The 26,158-nt window shown below is 41.7% G+C and overlaps 1 protein-coding gene across 6 annotated transcripts in view; it reads left to right on the top strand.

The window, feature by feature from the left end:
• The window catches only part of INTS9 (integrator complex subunit 9), an 86,845-nt gene that overhangs the window by 38,317 nt on the left and 22,370 nt on the right, over window positions 1-26,158 (top strand). For all 6 annotated transcript variants that reach the window (XM_038396790.2, XM_043510078.1, XM_038396789.2 and 3 more), the window contains 4 exons: window positions 689-823; window positions 6,858-6,969; window positions 13,503-13,683; window positions 15,728-15,788. In XM_038396790.2, coding sequence (XP_038252718.1) covers window positions 689-823; window positions 6,858-6,969; window positions 13,503-13,683; window positions 15,728-15,788 — 489 coding nt within the window. The remainder of the gene's footprint in view (window positions 1-688; window positions 824-6,857; window positions 6,970-13,502; window positions 13,684-15,727; window positions 15,789-26,158) is intronic.

Raw genomic sequence — 26,158 nt, 5'->3', positions numbered from 1 at the left:
CTGCTAAGTTGTTTACACTCAGGGTATGTCTACACTTACTGGTGATCGACGCTGTAGCAATTGCTCCACCGGAGGTCAATTTAGCGGGTCTAGTGAAGACCTGCTAAATCGACCACAGATCGTTCTCCCGTTGACTCCGATACTCCACCAGAACGAGAAGCATAAGGTAAGTCAATGGGAGAGTTTCTCCCATTGATCCGGCCCTGTGTAGACACCGCAATAAGTCAACCTAAGCTATGTTGACTCCAGCTACGTTATTCACGTAGCTGGAATTGCGTAACTTAGGTCGACAATCCTGTAGTGTAGACCTGCCCTCAGAATTTAGGCTGTTTTTTGCTTGTTTGTAGAAGCAAATGTTCCAAAACCATCTATGGATAATAGTTTCAATAGAAATAGTCTTGTGGAGGGAGGGGAGCAGTGAGTTTGTCTTTAAACATAAAACCTTCTCCTGCTATTTTCCCCATCCAAACAGAAGTCTTGCACTAGTGCAAGAGGGGGTGAAAGTTTTTCACTTGGGCTCAAAAGAAAGTAAAACTCTAAATTATTAAGAGATTTTTGTAAAAATGCCTCTAATCATCTAATTGCTAACCACACTGTCATTAATAATTATTTATAATCTCATCAGTGCTCTAATTTGTCTCTATGTTCAATCTCTTCAGTTTATTTCTCTCAACCTGTTTTTTTCCAGGAGCTGTTTGGCGCTGTGCAGGTGACTCCTCTCAGTTCTGGCTACGCACTTGGAAGCTCCAACTGGATTATACAATCCCATTATGAAAAGGTGTCCTATGTTTCGGGGTCCTCGCTGCTTACAACACACCCGCAGGTACAAACACTCTGTTCAATGTTAATAGAGCAATTCCATTTTCAATAAACAGGGGCCCTCGCCTCACTGGGGTCAGGTCTGATGGCAGCAGGCACCTTGTAAAAGTTTCCCCATCTAAGCTGTACTAGTGCCCTGCAGTTGTGATCGGCCAGACGTCCTAGTTGGCATTAAGCAAAGACGGTCACTCTTTCAAGCGCACGAGCATCCTCTAGGTCAGTGGTTCCCAAACTTGTTCCACTGTTTGTGCAGGGAAAGCCCCTGGCGGGCCGGGCCGGTTTGTTTACCTGCCGCGTCCGCAAATTCGGCCGAACACGGCTCCCAGTGGCTGCGGTTCGCTGCTCCAGGCCAATGGGAACTGCTGGAAGCGGTGCGGGCCGAGGGACATACTGGCCGCCACTTCCAGCAGCTCCCATTGGCCAGGAGCAGCAAACGCAGCCACTGGGAGCCGCAATCGGTCGAACCTGCGGACACGGCAGGTAAACAAACCGGCCCGGCCCCCCAGGGGCTTTCCCTGCACAAGCGGCGGAACAAGTTTGGGAACCACTGGTCTAAGTAGTAAAGTGAGACAACTAAGCTCTTTGTTACCAGTGATCAAATTTTAACCCAATCTCCAGAAGTAAAAGTCTGCTGCCTTAATGTAAAGGGCCATGTTAACTCCAGAACTTTCCTTTTAAAGCAAGAGACCATTGCTTAAAAAAAAAAAAACTGTATAGTCTCTAAAGACAGTTCACAGGCTGCTTCTGTATCACTTCTGAAAGATCCTTGCTTTGAAGGAAAGATGGCTAACTGGGTGCCAATATTTCCACCCTGCTCTGCTAAGAGTAAAGTCTTTATAGTGCTGTACGTGTAATTTCCAGTAAATTAATTCTTTCAGGATCCATACATTTTTAGTGGAAAGAATGGCTGGGAGTTCGCAATACTAAGTTGTCACTTACAATAGTTAAGAGAAGTATTAGCAGGAGGGTTTAATAAAATAATTTTAAAAAGATGAGGTTCATGATCAGTAAGTAACCTTGTCCCAAGAAGAGTATCCTCTATACTCCCTGCTGTTGAGTATTGTGCATGCAAAAGCTTGACAGGTAGTTTTTACTGTCCCTTTATAATGCAGCTGTATTTACAATAGATAACATATTGGAGTCTCTAAATCCCCATCCTTTTTCTCCAGACTGGCTTGGGTGATGAATGGAAGACCTCCATGGGAAAATATTGATGCTGTTGGAAGTAGTTTGGGTAATTTGCTAGGTGTTGTTCTTCTTTCTCAGTTAGTACTGAATGAACACCCAGTGATGTCAGGTGGCAGAGTGCTGCTCCAAGCACCATCTATTAAGCTATAACTTGCCATGCTTCATTTCTGTCTGAAGGTATGTTCTCCTTTTGGTGGAAACTTTGGGCAAAATCCCTCCATCTGTCCTTGAATTCTGTGAGTGTGTTTGGGGAGGAGGTGGCAGCATGCAGGTGCCTGTTTTGAAAATATAACAAGTGGGCAATGGAGGCTGGCTGCACTGACCCACTGGAGGCAGGAGTTGATATCTCGGTAATGAATGAGAGACAATAGGTAGGGTGTGGGTAGGCCATAGAGGGCCTTGAAAGTGAAAAGAACTAACTTATATTTGATGTGGTAGAGAAGGAAGGTACAAGTAGAGGGTTGCACTGGTCAAAAGTGATAGAGTAGGAAATAGATCTTTGCCCAGCATTCTGAATTGATATGAATGGGGCAAGATTGTATCTTTCAAGGCCAGAAAAAAGGATGTTGTACTGGAGACGTGAGATGAGTCTTAGTTGTGTGGATGGACAGGAAAGGCGGTACTTTAAAGACATTATGCAAAAAAAAATATTTACAAAGGCTTATACATAACCTGGGTGTGAGGAACTGGAGGGATGTCTTAGTTGAAGAGGAAGTCCAGGTTATGGGCTTGAGTGACAGATGGGATGATGGTGCTGTTTGCAATGGTTGAGAAAGGAAGTGGCGGGAGAGTAGCTGAGCTTGAACTGACAGCTGTACCCAGAAGAGGAGATGTTGCAGACATTTCAGTTTGCACAGAAGAGACTGGATGAGCGAGGTAGATCTGTGACTCACCTGCATAGAGGTGATAGTTGAATTTGTTTGTGGATGAGATTACGCCAAGATAAAGAGGAAAGGGCATGTGAGCAGGATGCTCCCCTGGCTTTGGAATTAGTCTGCAGAATTAACTTGAGTCATTTCACTGGATAGGGAGTGAGACCAAAGCCAATTTCTGACTCCCTTGTCCTGCCCTTTTTATGTTTTCTCTTAAACACACACCTCCCACATTAATGGTTAAACTTATTCATCTAAGATTTAAAACAAATCAAGAAAGCAATGTTAAGAACCATGTTGCATGGCCTATATATTTGTGGTGTTTATTTAGCAAGGAAGACATATTGTTTTCTTTTTCAGTCTTTCTTGTTGTAACTGTGTACCACAAATATACAGGATGTGTAACACGGCCAGATTAACATTGCTATAGGACTAGTAACCCTTTCAATTCATATTTCCTTTCAGTTGTGCTACCTTAACATTCCATCAGGAGTCTTTTCCTTTGGTTTTTTATATTGCCCTTTAAAACTTACCTGACTCACAACATTATTGACATAGCAGCAGTCAACGATCTCCATTCCTGACCACTGTTCCATTGAGTTAATAGTGTTTGTGTTCCTGGATGTAGTTCCTTTCATGGATAAAATATAGCTGTTTTTCCTTCACCCTGTTACACTGTGATCATCCTTAGTACTGGGCGGAGTATAGCACACTTGACTTCCTTACGGAACATAAGGGAGTTGATGAAGAGAAACTGCAACGAGTAAGTCAAGTTGAAATATAGTACAGTAATGCAAGTAAATCTGTTGTCTAACCAAGTTAACTGAACATTTTGTGGATATATTGTGTATTTCGTGTAGGCTGCTGGGTAGTATTACAAGTGTCTTCTGTGCCCATAATCAATCTTTCAAGAGTTATCCTTGATCCATTTTGCCTTGAGAGGCAGAGGCAAATACACAAGAGCATATCCTTCTCAGGTCACTGTAGCTTATTGACTAGTTCCTTTTGTATATAGGCCAGATAGAGTAGGAGGTCTTAATGAGGTACTTAAAGCACTTTCATGGGAAATGTAAGTCAGGTGGTCAGCAAGATTCCATTCATGACTGCTCCATATATAGCTGCAAAGTTTTTAAAAGGGTTTATTTGATGAGATCTACACCGGACATACACTATGGCTTTTGCTCTTTGTTCTTATGTTCTGACAGAGGGTTCCCATTGAAAACATTGCCCCTAGATGCCTATCGGCACCAGAAACGTATGGAATTGCCTACTGGCGCCAAAGTGGAGACCTTGAAGTGACCATGTGATTAGAAGTGTCACTAAAAGCCTTTTAAAGACCAATTGTTTACATTAACCAGAAGAATCAATACAAGCCCTCTCAGTGCAGTAGAAGCTGAAATGATGGGTATCTAATATAGCATAATCATTATGTACATTATCACTGGCAGACTCAATATTATTTTATTGCATTATTGGCACTTCTGTGTATGTGCATTTCATTTGTCACAGGCACACGACGCATACTCATGGATTCAGAGATGGTCTTCTATGAGCCTGGCCCTGTGAGGTGCTGAGCACCCTCAACTCCCATTGAAGACAATGGGCAAAATTCATCTGTGGGATCAAGGGCTGGTGTGAAGCTCTTTGAACTGCCTCCACACTACACTGGGAGCATGGGAATTGTACCAGGGTCCTTTAGTTTCTCAGAAGGAGCCTGCATCAGCCTTGCATAGACTGGTGCAAAAATCTGTGCTAGGGGTAGGCCGGGGAGATGCCCATGGCCCTAAATCACCAGACCAGTGGTGCAAAGGGGCTGCAGCTGCTATGCCATGCTAAAAGCTTCAATGGTAGCGGTGAGGGGACTGCAATGCAGTCCCCCAAGCTGGGGCCAGAGTTAATTTCTCTAGCCCAACTATACCATAGCTGCAGCGTGTCCAATTGCTCAGCCTTGGAGGGAGAAGTAAATTTCTCCCAGTCACAAGTTTACCGTTTCAATTTGGATGAAGTTCTGTTTTGTGTATTGGGAATACATGTTTTCCATACTAGCACCCATTACATATAATCTCTGATCTTAGACTCAGTATAATTAATGTTGGGGGAAGAGAGTTTATTGCCATCCTAATTTAATTTAATGCTGCTGAAATGTCAGATTATTAGCCCCAGAGAATGAAGTCCTCTAAGCACAGCACAATGCAAGCTGTCTTTACACTTCCCTGCCAATGTGTCTCAACCCTGACCTAGAGGGACTGCCTCTATAGGTGAAAGTTTACACTCCATTTTCATGGCCCATTTCATCTTTGGTACCTCTGGTGAGCCAGCAAAGGGGCCGATTGTGGTGGTGGTTTTCAGAGGTGTAAACCTCTGTCTATTAGGAGCTGGATAGAGCATGGATTATGTATAGATAAGATGTCAGCCGCAACTGCAGCCAGTAGGACCAGACACCTGCATGCTTTATCTACGTAGTCCGGTTTGATTTGTACTTTGTGATTGTACAGGTGCACACAATGAATCAGGGCGGCACGCCACTTTGAAGACACCCATTATGTTGAAACCATCTTTTATTTTAAGCCTGGTAGTCTCTAGCACAAGCTGCAAAGACGTATGAATTAAGAATGGAGATCCTATAACACTATTTTGATTGAATCCTGGGAGGTGTTCAATGTTGAAACATTGGTGGTGATGTAGAGTGGTGATGTAGAGGGTAGTTTTCTTCATTAGTCTGACTGTAGCTTTGCACTGCAGATGCTGTGGTTAAGTTTGTGATGGGATTTCTGTACAACTCTATATCATTTAATTTTATTTTGCAAACTGTATGTAACTTTGGGGTTTAAATGTCTTTTTTTTTTTTGATTGACATTTAATTTTTTAAAATGTATTTATAATGCACCCGTCACAGCTTTCTTGGTGTATTAATAAAAAATACTAATGGATCACAAAACCCCATGATAATCTTCCCATCCTACATCCCCCTGTCTCCCCCACCCCCCAAAGTCCTGGACAAGTAAATGAGTCTAAAAGTGTGTCTTGAAATTGGCTAGCTCTAGTTCTGCCACCGGGGCAGTGGAGCTGGCTCTAGATTTAAGGACCCTCTACTGAGAATACCCTGATTCCAGCTCCCCCATGTAAGAAATCTGCAGCTTCTATCTCCCAGGAGAGAAGGAGGTTCCCAAGACCAAAGCAATATGTGTTTTTATAGATCAAAGTTAACACCTTGAATTGTGCTTGAAACCTAGTTGGAAGCCAATGCAGTCTATGGAGCAATACGCTTCCTGCATTACATCTTCAGAAATGTTTAGTGTTAAAATTTCAGCCATGCTGACAGCTCCTAAGGCCGCAAGATGATTAATCTGTTGAGGATGCTACTTTCAGAGGGGGCTAGTTCCAGCTCAGTCACATGACTTCTTTTGGCAGATACCGACATGGCTATACAACAGTGAGGGGGGATTTGGTAGCAGCCTTCAACTACCTGAAGGGGGGGGTTCCAAAGAGGATGGAGCTCGGCTGTTCTCAATAGTGGCAGATGACTGAACAAGGAGCAATGGTCTCAAGTTGCAGTGGGGGAGGTTTAGGTTGGCTGTTAGGAAACACTATTTCACTAGGAGGGTGGTAAAGCACTGGAATGGGTTACCTAGGGAGGTGGTGGAATCTCCATCCTTAGAGGTTTTTAAGGCCCAGCTTGACAAAGCCCTGGCTGGGATGATGATTTAATTGGGGGTTGGTCCTGCTTTGAGCAGGGGAGTGGACTAGAACTAGACGACCTCCTGAGGTGTCTTCCAACCCTAATCTATGATTCTAAGCTTCTGGTTAGCTTTTACTGCATCTCTGCAGGGGCACGAGGGCTGGAAGTTAAATTGTTCCATAATCTCTGTATTGATTATGATGTGTTGAGTTACTTTACCAGTCCTTCTCTTACTGTAAAACAGGGAACTGTCTGTGCTGTGGCTGTTACTGAATTTACTTCACTTCATTCTTTTTCAGGCCATGGACCAGGCTTCTCTTAAACACAGTGATGTTCTCATTCTGACGGGGCTTACCCAGATTCCCACAGCTAACCCCGATGGCATGGTGGGAGAGTTCTGCAGTAACCTGGGTAGGTCACTTTGTAAGAAGCACTTTGCTTATTTTATAATCTTATTCATTGCTTTTGGTGGGAAATAATTCAGTGATTCCTGGAACTGAGTAAGTTGCCTGACTATATCTTCTGGCATAAAACTAGCTGTTTAGATTTTTACGATGTTCCTGATGTCATTAATAAAGTGCCTTAATAGACACAGGTTGTACCTGAAATGGTTTGGAATGGAGCAGGTTTAATGAGATTTAATCATCTGCTGCTTTTGGTTTGCTAAATATGCAGCCTTGCTGCCAACCGACTATGTGTTGCCTAGGTTTTGAATAGACACCCCAGCTGAAATATTGCTGTTTCCTTCCTGTATCTCACCCAGTGTAAAATCCTTGAACACCGTTTTTATGACTTTGTTTCTTTTCTTACACCTGGTTTGAAAATATATCAGAAGCAAACTGTACAATCTTCTTTATTTTTTATTTTACATATATTTATAGACCACAGAAATATAAAACCTAATCACAAGCTTTCACAACTGCAAAAGCTGCTAATGGCAAGCTGTAACATCAGAGTGTGAATTGCAGCATTTCCCAGCCTGTTTGGAATATGATATCTGACTCTTTTTCCCCTTCTCTTCTCCCCGCTACCCAGTCCCTTCCTGTGGTTACTCCCTGTCCTCATGGTTTCTCCTCACAGATGTTCTGCTGCTTCTGCCTGTTCTTCTAGCAAACAGCTTTATTGTAAACTATATATTTTGAAGGAGGTCAGAGTTGTAACAAAAATAACAACTTCACTCTTGTATAGTGAGGAACTCAAATGGCTAGAAACCTAAATAAACTAACCTCACACCACCACAGTTAGGTAAACCAGTATCATTAGCCCCATTTTACAGTTGGGGAAACCTGAGGCACAGATTTTAGGTGACTTGCCCAAGGCCACAAAGGAAGCCTGTGGCAGAGTTGGGAACAGAACCCAGGAATCTTGGCTCCTGCTTACCAACTCCTTCTGACAAAAGCAGTAGATTATAAATTCTCACCCATGCATAAATTCAAGGACAGAATCACTAGATGGATGTTCCCTCCCGCTTTAAAGACTCTCTATCTCAAAATCCTGATGTGGGGATATAATTCTAGTTAGAGGGCAAGTTGTTGACCAAGGGATTTGCTGGATTCTCCACCACTTGAAGTTTTACATCAAGATCGGATGTCTTTCTAAAAGATATATATGCTTCCGTTCAACCACAGGACATTGGCCTTGCTATGTAAATTACTGGATGAAATTCTATGGCTTGTATTACACAGGGGGTCATATTATATGATCATAATGGTCACTAAGCATTAAAATTTGTGAATTGCTTGCATTTTATGTGATAGGTGCTGTATATACATGTGCATACTGCATAAATGTAAAGTATGTTGTATTTCCAATATTATTATTTTTATAAGTCATGAGAGGAAGAAAGGAACAAATCTCAGTGTTTCTACTCCCTAAATTATCATGTCTGAAGGAAATGTAGAAATGTCAAACCATCTATCTTAAAGTTTTATGTATAGAAATGTCAGAGATCCAAAAAATTTCATTTTTTGGGAACCACCTGAACAGTTCTGAGGTTGACTGGGGAAGGTCTCCCAGCAAGCTTCAGTCTTGAACTTGGTGAAATGAGACGTTTGAAAAGCATTAAAAACAAACAAGGAAAACATTTGTTCAAAGTCTGCCACCTGAGAATGTGGGGATTCCATCTTGGGCTCAGCATAAAGTATGAGAGGGCCTGGGAGAACAGAAGATGACTTTAAAACATTTTAATGCCAGGGCTGTTTGTTAGCACACAAATAGTATGAAATCCCTTCCCACCCAGCCTGACACCAGAAAAAGTAATACATTGGTCCAGCTTCCCAGTAGACCTGTAGAAAGGCCCCAAAAGCAACAGGCTACTGTGAAAAACAGTTGAATTGGCAGGGCTGTTGACCACAATAATAATTTTTATAAAGCTCCCGTTTGCAAGCTGCTCAGGGAATTGCACAAACAGATCATAATATAGTAATTAAACTTGAAAGCAGACACATTTTATTCCATTTCCAATATCCTAAAATAATGGTATGTTTGTGACTATTAAAGTGTAGCTAAGATCAGAAGTATAACTGCAAAAGCTTCACCTTGAGCTCAGTTTTCATTTTCGTCACAGCACTCTGTGGCTTAGACTCCCAACTCCCATTATTAGGGTCCCATGCATGATTCCCCACCCTGAGCTTGTCTTCCAGGTCATATTAGTTTACTGACAAACCACTTTTTACAGTGCTCAGCGCTGCTGCACCAATACATTGCAGCTATGAAAAATGGACTTGTATTTGCATTGCCTTGGGCATCATCAGCAAAATTTCCAGACTCTTTCTGTGGTTGTGTTTTTATTCAGATGCCAACTTGACCTTGCACTGGCAGCTGTTGGAAATTCAAGTATCTTGTTTTGAGTTGTAAATTGAACGAACTTATTATGGAGTTACTGAACGAGATTAAATTTGAAATGCCACGATTATAATACCATATTAAATTGTGAGTACATCATCAAGATAAATTGGGCTCAAATCTCTGCTTTCAGATACATGCATCCACTTATTAGCATCTGTAGAAGTCATCCTGGTGTATCTGAGAGCAGATTTGTGTGTTACAGAGAGGCATGGATTAGGGTCCAGTTCTGTAGGCCTTTAACTGACACTGTGCAAACAAATGATAAGTGTTGAATCAACATCTGGATGGAAAGACGCAACAATGTTTATGCAAACCACTGCAGGGTGTACAGCTCATATGTTTAATCTGTCATGCCCTCTACATCTTAGAATGGAATATTCAAAGAGATGCAACTCAAAGACAGTGGTCTGGCACAGTTTTTTTTTACTTAAGTTTTTCGTAGGAAAATGCCAATTTGTCACAACTGAAATTTTTCATGAGAACATATCTGGGTTGATGACACTTTCAAGAAGGTTTCTCAGGTGCAGGATGGAATTCCAGAGAGAGCCTCACCCTAGAATAGCCAGTAGCTATGTGGGTGTCCCAGGGTCAAGTCCCTGCTCTGCCAGTTTTGGAATAGGGACTTGAACCTGGGTTTCCCACATCCCAGGCTCTAATTCCTGGGCTTTTAGCTATTCTGGGGTGGGGATATATTGCTGTTTTTGCAAAAAATTGCCCAAAATTCTTGGTTTCCTCCCAGTGCGAAATGGGAAACCTTTTTTAAATCTCAGATTTGTTGTAGGATGAGAAAAATGTTTCCTGTCCAGCTGTAGTGTGTACAGAATAATGCATTTGTGAAGCCTTTCACGTGGTCTGAGTGCCCCTGTTTTACAGGTGCTAGAGGTTCACTCTTAATATTTCATTTATGGTAGTACGTTAGAACCCCAGTCATGGATTAGGGTCGAATTGTTCTAGGCACTGTATAGGGAAGTACCTGACACTGTGCAAACAAGTGATACCTATTGAACCAACATCTGGATAGACAGAACCAACAAAGTTTATGCAAACCACTGCAAGTCTACAGCTCACTTGTTTAGTTATCTATCATGCCCTCTACATCTCATGAACAATGTAATATTCAAAGAGAGACAACTGAATGAAATTAGTCAGGCACAGTTAACCAAAATGGAGAGAAATGTCTACAAAAGGAAAAGGAGAAATTCAAGTGAGGCAGCGAATTTCCCATCAGCCCTACTTTCAGCTGTCACCTCTAACACGTCACATCAGCCAGACATGTAGCTTATAGCCATAAGATGTTTTCTAGGAATAAACTTAAGACTTAAAACACTGAGCTGTGAATAAGATAGAGCTCTGCATGTGAAGTGTATTTAAGGAATCTTTAAAATTGTGCTATAGCTCACCCTGTATAAGGAAGAAATGAAAGCAGACTAGATTTAACAGATGCTATCACTGGAAGAGATTCTTGTCATAGCCTGTAAACTCTGAGACTGTGAAGGAGCTTACTACCCCTTTAAGGGACAGACCGGAGCTGCTGGCCAAAATAGCCTGGGGTGTAATCCAGAAGGCCCTGCCCGCCCTAGCGCTGGGCTGTTTGAACAGGAAGGTGAGCAAGAGCGGGGAGTAGAAGCCACGCAGGCTGCAGTAGGATGTGGTTTGTGTCTCAGGCCTGGCTGCACCACACAGCTTGACATAAGCTGCCTTGCATCGGCCTAGCTGTTTGGAAGGGTCTTCACTTAAATTTGGCTCCAACTGACGTAAGTGTCTCTCTGCATCGATTTAGTAACCCCACCTCAGCAAGCCGTGTCCATTCACAGTCGATGTAATTAGGTCAACACAATGTCAGCGTAGACACCACATTGCTCATGTCGACTATTACTGGCCTCCAGGAGCTATCTCACAATGCTCCACGCTGACCATACAAGCGCTCCTCCTGACAACATGCACCGCTGACACAAGGAGCCAAGCATGCATGTACGCAAGCGACTTAATAACTGCAGTGGCTGTATGCCGACGTAAATTAGGCCAATATAATTCTGTGGTGTAGACATGGCCTCCGGCTCCAGGAGACTAGCCCAACCGGACAAAAGACTTTATTTTGTGGTATTGGGAGCTCTGCACTAGGATCCTGATGTGAGGACTTTCTAAACTGGTTATTGTAATTGCTCCTGACCTAGAACCTTATTAAAATCGGACGTACTATTTTGTCAATGGTGGTGGGGGATTCTCCTTACCATGGGCTGTTAAAGCAAACCTGTTTCCACCCCAGTCAGGGGATGCAAAGGCGGGACATACTGACAGTGCCAAGCCAGCCCAGAAGGGCATTATGCACACCTTTTTACAGAGCCTGTTAAGCTTCTTCAAAAACTTTAATATGCTTTTGCCAAATCCTGGCATAATCCTGTCACTGGTTTAAATCCCTGCTCAAGCTGAGGGTGCCATTTTCCTCCTTGTTTAAATTGGGAAGAATGGGAGGCAGTGTCATCCAATCCTGACGTCGAGGGCAAGGTGTGAGGAGTACTGTGCTCTGTTCTTGGCTCCAGCACGTCTTGGCTATAGTCACCCAGTTCCATAGGTTGAGATTGTTTTTAAAACTAGCTAAAGGATTTAATCTTAAATTTCCCCCAGCTGGCTTTGAAAACCTTAACCTCCCTGTACCTCCACCGGTACCCATTTTCCAGATGAGGAATGTATACTTGTCTGCCTCACAGGAGTGTTATGAGACTTAAATGTTAGAAAATGCTTTGGCCTCCTGCAGGGTGATGCTGTAGAAATGCAAAGGACGATTATTTTTATTCATGGTTATCAAAATGAAGTATTAGACTTTGCATGTGACCCAGCATAGGACAGTAACCGCAGTCCTCTTCCTGGCCTTCACTGATGTGTGATACAGCTCTGATAAATAGTGGGAAAGGCTTCTCTGACCCATTGTCAAAAACAGTATGTAGTAAATGCAACTCCTATTTGAAGTTGGGCACCTAGGCACATAGTGGCATTTTCAAAAGTGCCCATGTGCTTCTTTAGGCACCTAAATACCTTAAAAAAAAAATCTGGCAGGTTGGGCAGCAATATCCCTACAGTGCTAGATCTTTGTCCATCTGAGTTTGTCAACAAATTGAAGTCACAGAAGTAATTATAGCAAGATTTAATATATGCATTTCCAGCTCTTTCACAGGTTTTTGTTTAATGCTTTGATGCATAATATTACTGCTGCTGCATTTCAATTAATGTCAGTAGATGGGGTTTTTGCCCCATGGCCACAGAAGAAATACCAGTTCAGCAACGATTTCTCATTGAGATTTGACAAGGGAGAAATGCTTTGTCATAAGGTGCTACAGCAGTTCTGTAGCTATGTGCAGCCAGAGGAATAACATGTTTCTCCTGGGTTTCCTTACAATGCCATTCTCAAATCTGTCAGATCTGCACAGGAAAATTATTTTTATTTTCTACTTGTTCTCTGCCTGCCCATGACTTATACAGATCGCACCTTTTGCAGCTGCTCCTGTTGTGTTGAAGGAATTTAGACGCATTTGCAACTTTAGAAAAAAAAATCCCTTCATGTTTGGGGAGGCTGGGTCAGGTTTGAAAGAACTAGACATTCTAACCACAAATTAAAATCCTTCGCCATTTGTCTGAAATAGCAAAATTGAGTACAAAACAATTTACAGGGTGTGGGATCTTTCAGATAAAACCAAAGAACAGCTGTTCTGCCTGGACACAAGTAGATTTATTGAGCGTTTTTTTTTTAATGTCAGGGGTGTCTTTGGACAGTTTCCTCAGTCAAAATTTCTCCTCTTGTGTACTGGTGCAGCGCTGCCCTATACTGGATGGAGTGTCAGACGGGCTCAAGTGTGTATCATTGGTCCCATGGCTAACAGAAGCTCATCTTTGCTCAAAGCTATGCTTTTGCAGGAGGAGGATCTGATTTTGTCCCTCTTAAGGCTGTGAAGTCTTGAGGGGTCAGAAATCTGTCTGCACACACCACTCACTCTGTTAAGCAACATATTGTGCACCAGTTATCTAGATAGCTGCTTTCCTGTGCCCTGCAGAGCTTTTGGGCTGAAAAGCACTGTTAATTCTCCCTTCTTTTCTCCCTCAAGCTATGACTGTCCGGAATGGAGGAAACGTCCTGGTTCCATGTTATCCTTCTGGAGTGATATATGACCTGCTGGAGTGTCTGTATCAGTACATCGACTCTGCAGGACTCTCCAATGTCCCCTTTTACTTCATCTCACCTGTTGCCAACAGCTCCCTGGAGTTCTCCCAGATCTTTGCTGAGTGGTAGGTGTTAGTGGGCTACTCTGTCAGGCTGGATTCCACTGTACACATTACAGTAAACGTGTGCATAGTGAGTGCTGATAGTTGCAGATTCTGTCATTCTGGATATACACGAGATCGAAATTATGTACACACCTTTTCAGTTACAGGAATAGGTGAGCAAAGGTGTCCTATAATTAGGGTGGCATTCGTTCCAGTTTTCAGAGTAGCAGCCGTGTTAGTCTGTATTCGCAAAAAGAAAAGGAGTACTTGTGGCACCTTACAGACGAACAAATTTATTTGAGCATAAGCTTTCATGCATCTGATGAAGTGAGCTGTAGCTCACGAAAGCCTATGCTCAAATAAATTTGTTCATCTCTAACGTGCCACAAGTACTCCTTTTCTTATTCATTCCAGTAGTATGTATGTTGAATACGTTTAAAAACCACAGATATGTTTGGCACTGGCACTCAGAGCCAATGAGTAAATGATGCACTTCCTCAGAGTGACTTTCAGATGTGTTTTTCTTGTCCATTGTGAGTCTCACTCAATGCTCTAAGGAGCATACAGCAATCCAACTACACAAACTGGTGAGGTTTCTATATATTCCTAATTCAGATGAGTCATAGAACTGAGGGCCTGACCACTTGTGATTATTATGTATTTGTTAAGCAATAATAAGGATCCTGTACGACACAAATAAGCTAATCCATGCCTCAGAGATCTTCCAATCTGGAAGACAGAAAAACAAGGTGCACTGGGAGAAACTGAGCTGAGTGAATTCTTCTGGAAGTATTTAGATAAGAAAAGGATAAAATCTGATGGATTAAGAGGCCATGCTACTTTAAGCAAGAGTAGGGGAATCTAGCTTTTAGGCCTTTACCAAATTTCAGTGTAGGTATTCTAAATTATGCCCGTTGAATAGTATTGCAGTTAAACAGCTGCTGTATTTTATTTGACTAGTGGCTGTACTTTACTAGTGAATTAAGTGATTCCTATATACATAGGTGCTATAAAATTGCAAGACTGGTTAGTAAAAAAAAACCTTTTTTTTTTTTTTTTTTTAACAAGTACAGTGGTATGGCAGCACAAAGCGTAGCATGCAAGTGGAACTCTTCTTTTGTCAATTGCATCTAGTTTGCAGAAGTCAGACACTTAATAGTTTACTGAAATTCTAGAATATTTATTATTCGAGACAAGATTAAAACATACTTTAATCCTACTTATACTGTAGTTTATCTTCAAAAGTCAGTAGAAACACTACTAATCCTCAGACATCCTTAATAGGTAAAATATACCTTGTTCACAGAAAACCGAGGCAGAGGTTGTGACGTCTCTAAAACCACAGGTAGAGTTGGGGTTAGAACTGAGGAATTCCTGTCTGACAATCCCACTATAGTATGCTAGACCAAGGGCTTTGTCCACCATCATCACCTAGACCACTGCCAGATCTGCTCTTTTATTCGACCTCCCAAGACAGAATGAATCAAATGATCTTGCTGAAGTCAGGCAATAGCTTTTTAATATCTACTTTGGGAAAGGAACCCTTGACGCAAAATAGCCGATGACAGTGAACATCCTAGAGGGTTGAGAGAGGCAGTTTGCTAGCCTTATACCCACAATAATGAAATGTATACAGGGGGACTAGTTTACGGCGAATGGAAGGGGTGAAATCTTTGAGAAGACAGTTGAAACCTTTGAATGAGTTTTTTGTGAGGGTTATTGGGGTTTGCAGGATATTGAATGAGAATCGGTGAGGTCCTACTGTATGTAAGATGTCGGTGAATGCTGAGTAACATATCCATTTTCACAGGCAAGAGGACTCTAGTTTATTATAAAATGGTTCTAAAGCAATTTCAGCCCTGTACTGATGTACACCTTCTTTAGATCATAATGCCCACCCTCCAGGCATCTTCCAGTGCCCCCTGTTAAAGTGCGAGGCTTTGTGCTGCTGCAGGTCACGGAAGTGGGATGACTATCCAGAAAATCTTAACAGTAGATGGCAGCAGATACTGCAGTATGTTTTCCTGCATGTCTCTAACCCACGTTTTTTCCCCTCCTTTTAAAGGCTGTGTCATAATAAACAGACGAAGGTGTATCTCCCGGAACCTCCCTTTCCTCATGCCGAGGTAAGCAACTACGGAGGCACCATGTGTGATCAGTGCCAAGATTAAGAGGCTTCCTAAAAGCCAGAGCTCCATGAGCCCATTCTCTTTCTGTGACTAATTCTTTTGGATCTGTGAAATAGTCCTTTTTACCGTGGGTCACGCAATTTGGCTTTCGTTCCATTATTTATAAAAATAGGTTTTGGGGAGGAAGATATCAGAATGTACCGTTAACCCTGCCGTTATTATTGTAAGCCTGATGAAAATGTTACTATGTAATATGCACTCATCCATTTCACCTGCCTTTGTAGAAAGGGGTCTGATATCAACACGTTTGTTTGCCCTTATTGAACTCTGAGTGGAAATATGCTCTTTGTTCAAACCAAGCCACTAATCTCAAAGTGCATGGAGATGAAACCTTGCTGTTGGGGATGAAGCTACCTTCCTAATTGATGGGCTCTCATGTTGTCTAGTGTTAAGAAACTATTAATCCTCTATTTCAAGATGCCTTATCGGTATACAAGGAGCTTAAATCATAAGTGCTCAGTGTTGTCTGCTATTTGCGGTGAGCATGGTGCTGAAGCAAGTAAGGTTGCTTGATTTCTGGCCCTTTAGGGTCCTTGCAGAATCAAGATGTGCATCTCGGGAGCAAAACTTAAATAGACGTGGCACAACTTCTGCCTTCAAAGAGACTTTTATAGAGAATCCATGTATTGATAGGAACCAATATAACTCCAATTAGAGTAAATGGGAGGCGCAAGGGTGAGGATTGATGAGTGCAGGTAGAGGTGGCTTTCTGAGAGAAGAAGGCTAAATTTTCAGAAGAGCCTCTATCTTGTATCAGAAATTGAGCCATTTTACGCATGCATATTTTGTAGGCTGGCTTGTGTGTATAAAGTCCATCACTTGTGCTGAAAAACATGTGTAAATGCTTGAATGTGCATAGCTGTAGTCGCACAGGTGGAGGCTTCAGATTAAACGCCTTGACCAACACTGCAGTCTTTTGCTCTGAGGGGTTTGACCAGTGACCCATCCTTGGTAATGGGTTGGAAATCTCCACTGTCCACCACCTGTATACCTTGCTTTAAGGGCCTGGTAGGTTCCTGTGATATGGATATTGTTCTTAAAGGTGTTTATAAACTCTTTCACTGTCCGATATTAGGTAGGTTTGGAGTTATTTTAAAAAGGGTCCTTGGTTTTACTTGGTTACTTGGCAAATGCACAAAAACATTTTTTCAAATTAAAAGTTTATTGATTAAACACAAGAAGGAACAAGAAATTAAAGCAGACCTTTATATTGAAGCTGTGATTGATTATGCAAAACAAACATAGGCTTTAATCATGATTGTGACTTTCTCATTTTGGAGGCAAAGTATCAGTCTTATTTTCAGAGCAACCTTTCTTTGATGAAAAAGGATTAATTTTACTCAGTCCTGATGTATAGCAGGCATTTACTTATCCTGTTCTTAACAAGATGGAGAAGAGACAGTAGAAAAGATGGGTGAAATATGGCTTTTGTTGATGGATTTTGAAACGCTGGACTGCTGGTTAGCTATGAGTGAATGCTTTCAGCTGGCAAGTAGGCCACAACACCTGCTGTTTGGATCCTGGCTTATGATCTGGTCAGGGAGTCATCAGATTGGATCTTTTCTTCTTAAATAGGGCAGGCTTGGATGAATACAGTTTAGTTGACTTCAGGATTTGATGAAAAGCCAAGAGAGTGAGAGAGAGGCTAAAGGAATCAAAGGGGGGCAGAAAATAACACAACAAGGGCAGGGAAAATGATGCAGGACCTTATATGCTTCTGCAGTGCTGGCATTTGAAGATCCCCACTGTTGGGCTAAGGATTGGATGTCATGATAACATGATGACTTTCAGCACTCACAGGTGAGAACAAGATTAAGGCCAGCCAGCCAGCCTTTCTCTCAGGAAGAAAGTCCTTTAGATGAGCCGAATTGAATGGCAGTTCAGGGGGATGGGCTGGGATGCAAGGTGGGTTGGGAGATGAGTGGGAGAACTGATCTGAACAAGTCTTTTCCAAAGTCTCTCTTTAAGAAACCCGAAAAGGGGAAAAGTAGGCATCCTAGTTCATTGCCCTCATTATTTTGTCCAGCAATTAGGCCTCATAGCTGTCAATTTTGGTCTATTAACTTGTGATTCCACATCTTCTGTTTGTTTTTACCAAGCTTAATTTCAGCAGTCCTTGTATTTTATCAGCGTGGCCGTCTTGATTTAAACTAATCTGGCTTCTTTGTCTGGTTCTCTTGCACTTATTACAACATTGTGTTGTAAACAACTTGACCTGTTTTTCTTGGTTATTGTATCATCTTATGAACTTTTATATACTTTTTATATAAGTTTGCAATAGGGCTACACTTTGTAGACTCAATAGTCACAGTGTTCCCATTGAATAGGAGTAGGATCTGGTCCCTAGCTTTCACTCTTTTCAGGTGCTGGACTATATTTCAAGCAGAGTATGCAGTGAATCAAGAATAATGGAAACTTCCATAGCTAACACCCACACGCTGTTCTTAAAAATTTACCCTAGTAAATTAAGTTCCAAAGCCTACTCTGAGTGCAAGACACTCCAGCCATACTTCCTAATTTACCCTGCATCTCTCTGCTTTCCAAAGTGTCCTTGTTGGTCCATAGAATGTCTCTGAAGTGTCTTCTGTTTCTCCGTATGCTACCGCCTACAAAAGGTTTTAAGGCTTCACAACTTTTTTCCACAACACACAATAAACTGCTTGGTGAAAAAACATCCACCATCAAAGGGTGGACTAATTAAGTCTGTCATGATGGGTGGGTGTATGTTTATGCTGTGTTAACTGCATCCTCTGATTTTAGTGCAGTGTCTTTAATTTCCTGGGTAGCCTCTTGATAATCAGATATCCCCAAACTATTTTACTGCTGTTAACAAATTTGTCAGCTCTGTGTGTAGATTAAGTTAATTACTCTGATCTCTGAAAATTGTGAAAAGAAAAGGAGTACTTGTGGCACCTTAGAGACTAATAAATTTATTAGAGCATAAGCTTTTGTGAGCTACAGCTCTAATAAATTTGTTAGTCTCTAAGGGTGCCACAAGTACTCGTTTTCTTTTTGCGAATACAGACTAACACAGCTGCTACTCTGAAACCTGAAAATTATGAGTTACAGTTAGAATATTTCCAGTGTTAAGATGAGAGATTGATCTATCCCAGTAAGAAAGTTCCTGTGGTCTAAGACCTCTCAAAACCCATATGAACCATGGATCTGAGCTAAAAATTCTTTGCCTGCAGCCTAGACTGTCAGTTTCACTGGCTTTTAATATACAATATCTTTCTCCCCTCACCCACAAAAGAAGCAGTAAAATCACCCTGGGGACAGTGGTGAGGATATGTTACGGCTAAAACAGTGTCTTTATTCCAGGAATTACTATAAACAGCAACAATTTAATTCCAAACTGTTATATTAACACCACAACGTATAAAGATGCTGTAGCACTATCTCATAAAAACTCAGGTAATTCACTTCAACACAGTCTAATCATGGAGGTGGGAATAATTTATACCCCTGATCCAGTCCATTGAAGTCAATAGAAAGATTTACTACAGTGGGCTTTGGATCAGGCTTCTGATGGTAAATGATATGCATTGCGGGAATGACCTGACTGGGATTGTTACGGGTATAGACAGGCCATTGTTTTGTTCTGTGTTTGTACGGTGCCTACCACTCTGGGATCCTGGTCCCTGACTAGGGTTTCTAGGCACTATGGTAATACAAGTAATGAATAAGGACAAATAATATAGTGAGTACAGCTGATTCCACAGTAATGTCCTCGAACACAAATGAGGGGTTTGTAGCTGCAACTGATGTGTGCACTGGGGATTTGAACTGTCTTCTGCTGGCCCGTGGTGTTGGAATCAAGGATCTAATGGGTCTCTTCATTGCTAATTCCTGTCGTTTACTAACCACTTTGCAAATACAGGTTTTACAGTGGTGACAAGTGCTCAGGCACATTGAAAACTTGAAAAAAGTGCATGATGAGTCTGCTATTTCATCTAGGGCAGAGGTTTTCAAACTGTGAGGTGTGCCCCCATTCATGGGAGTGAGCAGCAATGCCAGGCAGCTTGGGCCAGCCACACACCACCTCCACCCCTGACTCACCTCATTTTATCTGGGTTGCGAGGTGGGGTAAGCAAAAATTGTAACTCAAAAGTGGGGGGAGCTGAGCTCGGCTCAAAAAGTTTGAAAACTGCTGATCTATGGCTTCTGGTAAGGTCATAAATTACTGGAGTGAGGTGCACTTCAGGAGAACAAACGGATCAGATTTTTAGCCCCCAAGTAGGCTTTCTTTTATTTTATAAAATACACGGATCCAACTTTATTTAAAAAAAAAACAAAAAACGGTAAACACCTACAACCCACCCTCCAAAGCACTACCACATCCATGTGCAGGCTCCAGGGCTCTCCACTGTGCATTAGTTTACTCTTCACCTCCCTGAAAGCTACCCAAATGCTATCATCTGCTACTACCCTGATTAGTTCCCTGATCTGCAACCCAATCCTTCTTATTGTGCTCCTATGTCCACTGCTGGTTTAATATTACCATGCTGTGTAAAAGGGGTGGAGGTGCATCTGGTTTGATTTTGGTGGTTTTTGCTAGACTGAAAAAATATAAACAAAGGAAAAAAACTCTGGTAATTAAGGCAGTGTGTGAATATCTGTGCAAGGCATTTATATGGCCCTGTGAGGTAGGGAAGTACTAGTGTTCCCACTGTACAGAGGGGGATCAGTGGCATAGAGGCTAAGTGACTTGCCCAAGATCATACAGGCAGTACCTGTGATGGAGCAGGGACTTGAACCCAGTTCTCCCAAGTTCTAGGTTAGAGTCCTAACCCCTAAACCATCGTGTGTGTGTGTGTGTGTGTGTGTGTGTGTGTGTGTGTGTATAGATAGATATATAGATAGATAGATATATAGATAGATTATAGATACACATTTTCTTTTTAAATCCATGAATCATTTAATGGGAAGGGGACTGTTCAGTGGGAACTTCAAGGGCATTGTTAATGAGTATCAGAAACAGGAATTAAATTATCACTTGTATGGAAACAGCATTTAGATAGGATGCTGATAGAATAATTGTGTGGTGCTTTTTTCAATGGTAGGTTTATCGCATTTGAACAGAGATCAGTTGATGAGCTCAGAGCATCTTTGGGAGAATAGAGTAAGAGAAATTACTCAAATACGCATGTTGGTTATTTAGATGAGCAGCAGCAATGTGCTTGGTGCTGTTTGCCAGTTTGAGAGGGCAGTCCTGGAAACTGATGCCCTCAATCCACAAAACAAATACAGTATAGGCAGCAGAGTCCAGTCTGCTCCTGAAACCGGAAGTTCTCATTACCCAGATAAATGTCTAATTCTTTTTTTTTTGTTTTTTGTCGTTCTAAGCTTCTATCTTTGGGGCAATGAGTTACCCGGGTAGTTTATGCATAGTGTGAAAAGTATTTATTTCCTTTTATCAGTTGCCAATGTATTGCCTTTAACATTTCATTGCTTGACTGTCCCATTACTCTTATTATATGAGAAGGTATATAGAAGTACCTGACTTGCCTTCTCTACCATTCATACATCTCGGCCGTATCCCCTCTTCTGTCTCCTCTGTAAACTAAGCCTTTCCAATCTGTTCACTCTCTCCAAGCCTCTAACTCTCATCACTGGTCTCTGAATCCCCTTATTTCTGCTATATCCTTTGTGAGATGGGATGACATAAAATGGACATGGAATTCTACCCCTCAGAGCACCCTAAACACTTCCTCTCCCTCCTTGTTGTTTATGCCTTTCATGTAATTGTAGATATTTAGCATGTCTCCTCCTCTTGATCATTACATAGAATTTGTTGTTCTCCTGGAAAGTGATCTGTTTCCTAATGTCACTGAATTGATTGTATAGGGAATCCTACTCTTCCACTATTGCAAGCAAGAAACATAGGCTAAGATTTTCAAAGTTACCTAGTAATAAAATTAATGGAAATTGGATGTTCAAATGCCTTGAGCAGCTTTGAAAATCTGCTGTTTTCCTTAACTGGAGCAGCAGTTAAATGGGAAGGTTTTTAAGTGAGCTTCTCCATAATGGCTGGGTTTGCAAGGGCTTGTCTACACTACCCACCGGATCGGCGGGCAGCGATTGATCCAGCGGGGGTCTATTTATCACGTCTAGCATAAACGCAATAAATTGATTGCTGAATGCTCTCCCATCGATTCTGGTACTCCACCAGAACAAGGAGCGCAAGCGGAGTCAACGGGAGAGCGTCAACTGTCGATGTACCGCAGTGAAGACACCGCTGGAAGTAGATCTAAGTACGTTGACTTCAGCTATGCTATTCACGTACCTGAAGTTGCATTTCTTAGATGACCCCGCACAGTAGCGTAGACAAGCCCCAAGTGTCTGCTGCAAAGAAATTAGTATCTGCCAGTAATTTCTCAGGAGGAAGAACAGAGGTATGGGAAGGGCAATATGTTGGGAAAACATTCAAAAAGGGATGTCCAATATCTGGACAGTTCTCGCCTCTGTTCATACAACTGTACCAGTTCTGTTTTCACAAGCAGTTTTTGTGATTGGAAGGGCTAAGAGCTTGTGCTGAGGCAACTTTAGAAGCCTCTACCAAGTTAAAAATAAAATGTAACAAACGTTTTGAGTTTAGAGGATTAGTAAAGAGAGATGGATGGAGTCTTTTACCTCTAGGAGGCTGCTTTGACTCTAGTCCAGAAACACAATTTTCAAATGTGACTAAGGGCTTGACTACACATGAAAATTAATCTGGAATAAGGTAGGGTGTGAGTTTAGAGCAGTTTAACCATTTTTGCTTTAACTTCGTGTATGGATGCTCTTATTCTGAAACAAGAGTGCCTTACTCCAAACTAGCTTAATTCACTGCCAAGGAGAAATGGCTAGAAAATAGGCTATTGTTTTTTGACTGCAAGTAGCTAGGGTGGAAGTAATTTGGATTGTTTGCTATGGAAAAACTAGCATTCTTCAGCTTGATCTTTGTTTCCTTCCTTCATATACTGGCTCCAGCACATCATACTCAAAAATAATAAATACCAGGAATTAAGTGACACAGGAGGAACGGTCTATTCTACAGCAAAAGGCCTCTGTTAGAGGTGGCCTATAGAGGGGACAAGGAAGATGAAGTAACACATGCATCACTCCCTCCCTCCTTGATAAAATAGAGGTATAGCTATCAGAATTTTTGGATACAGAACGCACACAAAATAAATGGCTACAAATTTTGGCTTTGCTGAACAAAGGGTACACAATGGTTACATGGATTTATCCATTTAATAGTTGAAGTTACTGACCCCATAAACCATGTCTACTGCTTTAGAGGAAACTTAGCCATTTGGGATTTAAAAAAAAAAACACAACAAAAAACACACCATAGTTTAGATTCAATACATTTGACTGTCTCTTATCTTTCAAGCTTTCAGTCAATAAAGAATCTTTCCACAGAAAGAGAGGTCCTAAATGTTTCATGCTGCTGAAAGCTAAAGCTTCAAGATGCAATTTTGGAGATACAGATTGGATAAGCACCAGCCAATGCTGCTGACCCTGGCTTGTTGCAGACAGTGCCGTTTTTAACATGGTTTGCTGATCATTGTTATACTTCTCTATATTAAAGAGACAAGGTGGGTCAGGTAATGTCTTTTTATTAGACCACCTTTTGTTGGAGAAAGAGACAAGCTTTCAAGATTACAGGAGCTCTTCCGTGTAAGTGAAAAAGCTTGTCTCTTTCACCAACTGACATTGGTCCAATAAAAGATATTGCCTCATCTACCTTGTCTCTCTCTAATATCCTGGGACAAACATGGCTAGAAGTGCACTGCAAACTATTCTCTTATCTTAGACATTTTCAAATGTTTTCATGTAGCCCATTTCCTCTTCAGATCTCAGACATTTACAAATATTCACCAGTTAAATCCCCCCTAATACCCTGATGAGGCAGAGAAGTAAGTATTTGTTGTTAGGCCCATTTTACAGATTTAATTCCCCCCCCCTTTTTTTTTTGATTGAATAATTAGAATGGATCTTTCCAGAGATTATCAAGCAACCAGGTGTTTCTCATGTGTGCGAGGTCTCTAATGTTTTTATGTATGGCCTGCAGTCAGGCTACCTCAGGCCATGATTTCATCAGATATCGCAACTTGGAGGAGGCCTGGTCAATATCTTGTTGGGACCTCCACGAAGCACACCGTGCTGCAAGGAACAGTGGTGGGGATTCAATAAGTGGCAGCCTCTCGAATCAGTCCTGAATGAATGCCCCTGTACTTGATGATTACCCATTCTGTTCGTTCCCTGAGGGACACCTGGCATTGGCCACTGTCAGAAGACTGGACACTGGGCTGGATGGATCTTTGATCTGATCCAGTATGGCCATTCTTAGGTACTGTGCTGGAGGATACAGTGCTGCTGGAGATATAAAACCAAGGCCCAAGACATTTGTGATCATTTAAAGAATCTATGGCTCTCATGATAAGCACAAGAAGCTGCTTTCAAGGTGCTCAGGAGCTTGGAAGGTGGATTAGTGAGCAGAATGCAGGTGAGATGGCCAGAGTCGCACAACAAATTTTACAGTACATCACATGTGTATGCAACTGAACATATGCAGATAAAATAAGCCAGGTCTTTGATAATCTTCTGACTTAATGGTTCCCCCAGTGCATAGCAAAGCTTTGAGTGCTGTGTATAAATGTTTATAGTAGAATGGGAAATTGTGGAGCTGTGTACTAGTGGAGTGATGTGGGATCTTTGGAAGAAAGGTATTCTATAAATGCCAGTCATAGGAATGTCAGTAATTACTGCAATTTTCCTGGAGCTTTTCCCTGGCTCTGTGGCACATCACAAATCCACTTTGGTTTCCAGAGTAGAAATTCCACACGTACTCCACTGAAACATGATTTACAACTTCAGGTTTAGGATTTTGACATAGCTCTGACATGTGCTGCAGTTAGCTTTTGTTTCCCTATTAGATTCCAATCATTTACAGGATAAAACTTGTTTTGCGTCTTGTCTGCTAAGCCGCTCTGCAGCCAGCTCTTATTACTGGAGGCAACATTCAGATTCTAAATATTGCACTCCAGATGCTTCAATCAGAAATCTTTACCAGCCTTAATTATAGGAGTGTTTGCAAGACTGAGTGCATATTAACTGCCACAGCAGTCATTGGATGCATTATTTAACTTTTCCATTTAAAAGCTGAATTGGAATTTGATATTATTGTCAAGTTGCAGGAGGTGGGGTGCCTCAGACTTTCATATTGCAAAGACGTGGAGAAAGTCATAGGCCCTTTCTCTATGATGAAGTGGTTAATTCTCTATGATCCAAGAGCCCAAGTGGCAAATCTGATGGACTGGACCTGCATGAAGTGTCGTCCTGTACATCAGACCCCAAAGGTAGTGCTGCCAATCAAACCCTACTTGTGATACATTTCTGTGCTGCAGTGTAGTTTTACATTGCTTGTGCAGCAGCAGGCAGGCAAACCAACGGCCAAACAAATCAAAGACAAATTGTGCCAAAAAGCCCTTTCAGAAGAAGCTGAAAAGAGGGGACGGTGGGAAGTGAGAGAAGAGGAGAAGGTACTTATTTGTGCAATGTGTAGCCAGGCTTCTTTCATAACCTAGAATTGAGGGCAAGTTTCTGTGTTGCATAGTCCAGGGTCAGTATTTCGTTGACTACAGGTTTCTTGACCAATTGCAAACAGTGTTCATTGCTGCTGAACTTGAGTAACAACCTCCAGAACTTGTAGGTGGTTGATGGTTTTTATTTCTTCAGATATTGTGTACCCAATAAATGTTGATGATCTACAGTATGGGCATTCATGTTGTTTAGCAGTACAAAAATGTGATCAGTGCTGCCCCAAGAAGCTTAGAGTCTGAGTTAAACATAACACGGCGAGAGATGATAGATAAATAAAAGGGAGCTGAGTTCTGGAAAGGCAAGAGTTACAGCAATGAAAGACCATGAGATGCTTCTTTTAACACACTCTTCCTCTTTTTTTCTCTTCTAAAATCGAATGTAATACAATGAAGACCAGTGTCCAGAATGAAGGGCTTTGGCTATAAGTCATGGTATGGAAGTTGCCATTCATTCACAAGCAGGATTATACAGGATTTCTGTAGAACAGCACAGATGCTTTTGGAAATTGTGCTGTGTTGCAAATTCCTACAGCCTGAATGACTGCTACACTTGGCAGCAGACAGCACTGTGTGTTCAGGGAGTTTTAAATTAAGAGCCCCTGCTCTTTTATATACGACTGGTGATGGGGCATATAAGTATGGAGAGAATCTAATCAGATTGTGTCCAGAGGATAAATTTATTTATTAAATTCAGTCTCCTCCCAACACTCTGGGCAA

This window comes from Dermochelys coriacea, chromosome 3 (genome assembly GCF_009764565.3).
Source record: "Dermochelys coriacea isolate rDerCor1 chromosome 3, rDerCor1.pri.v4, whole genome shotgun sequence".
Taxonomy (NCBI): Eukaryota; Metazoa; Chordata; order Testudines; family Dermochelyidae; genus Dermochelys; species Dermochelys coriacea.
Note: the sequence above shows the minus strand (reverse complement) of the source record. Positions and strands in the feature narration are given on the sequence as shown.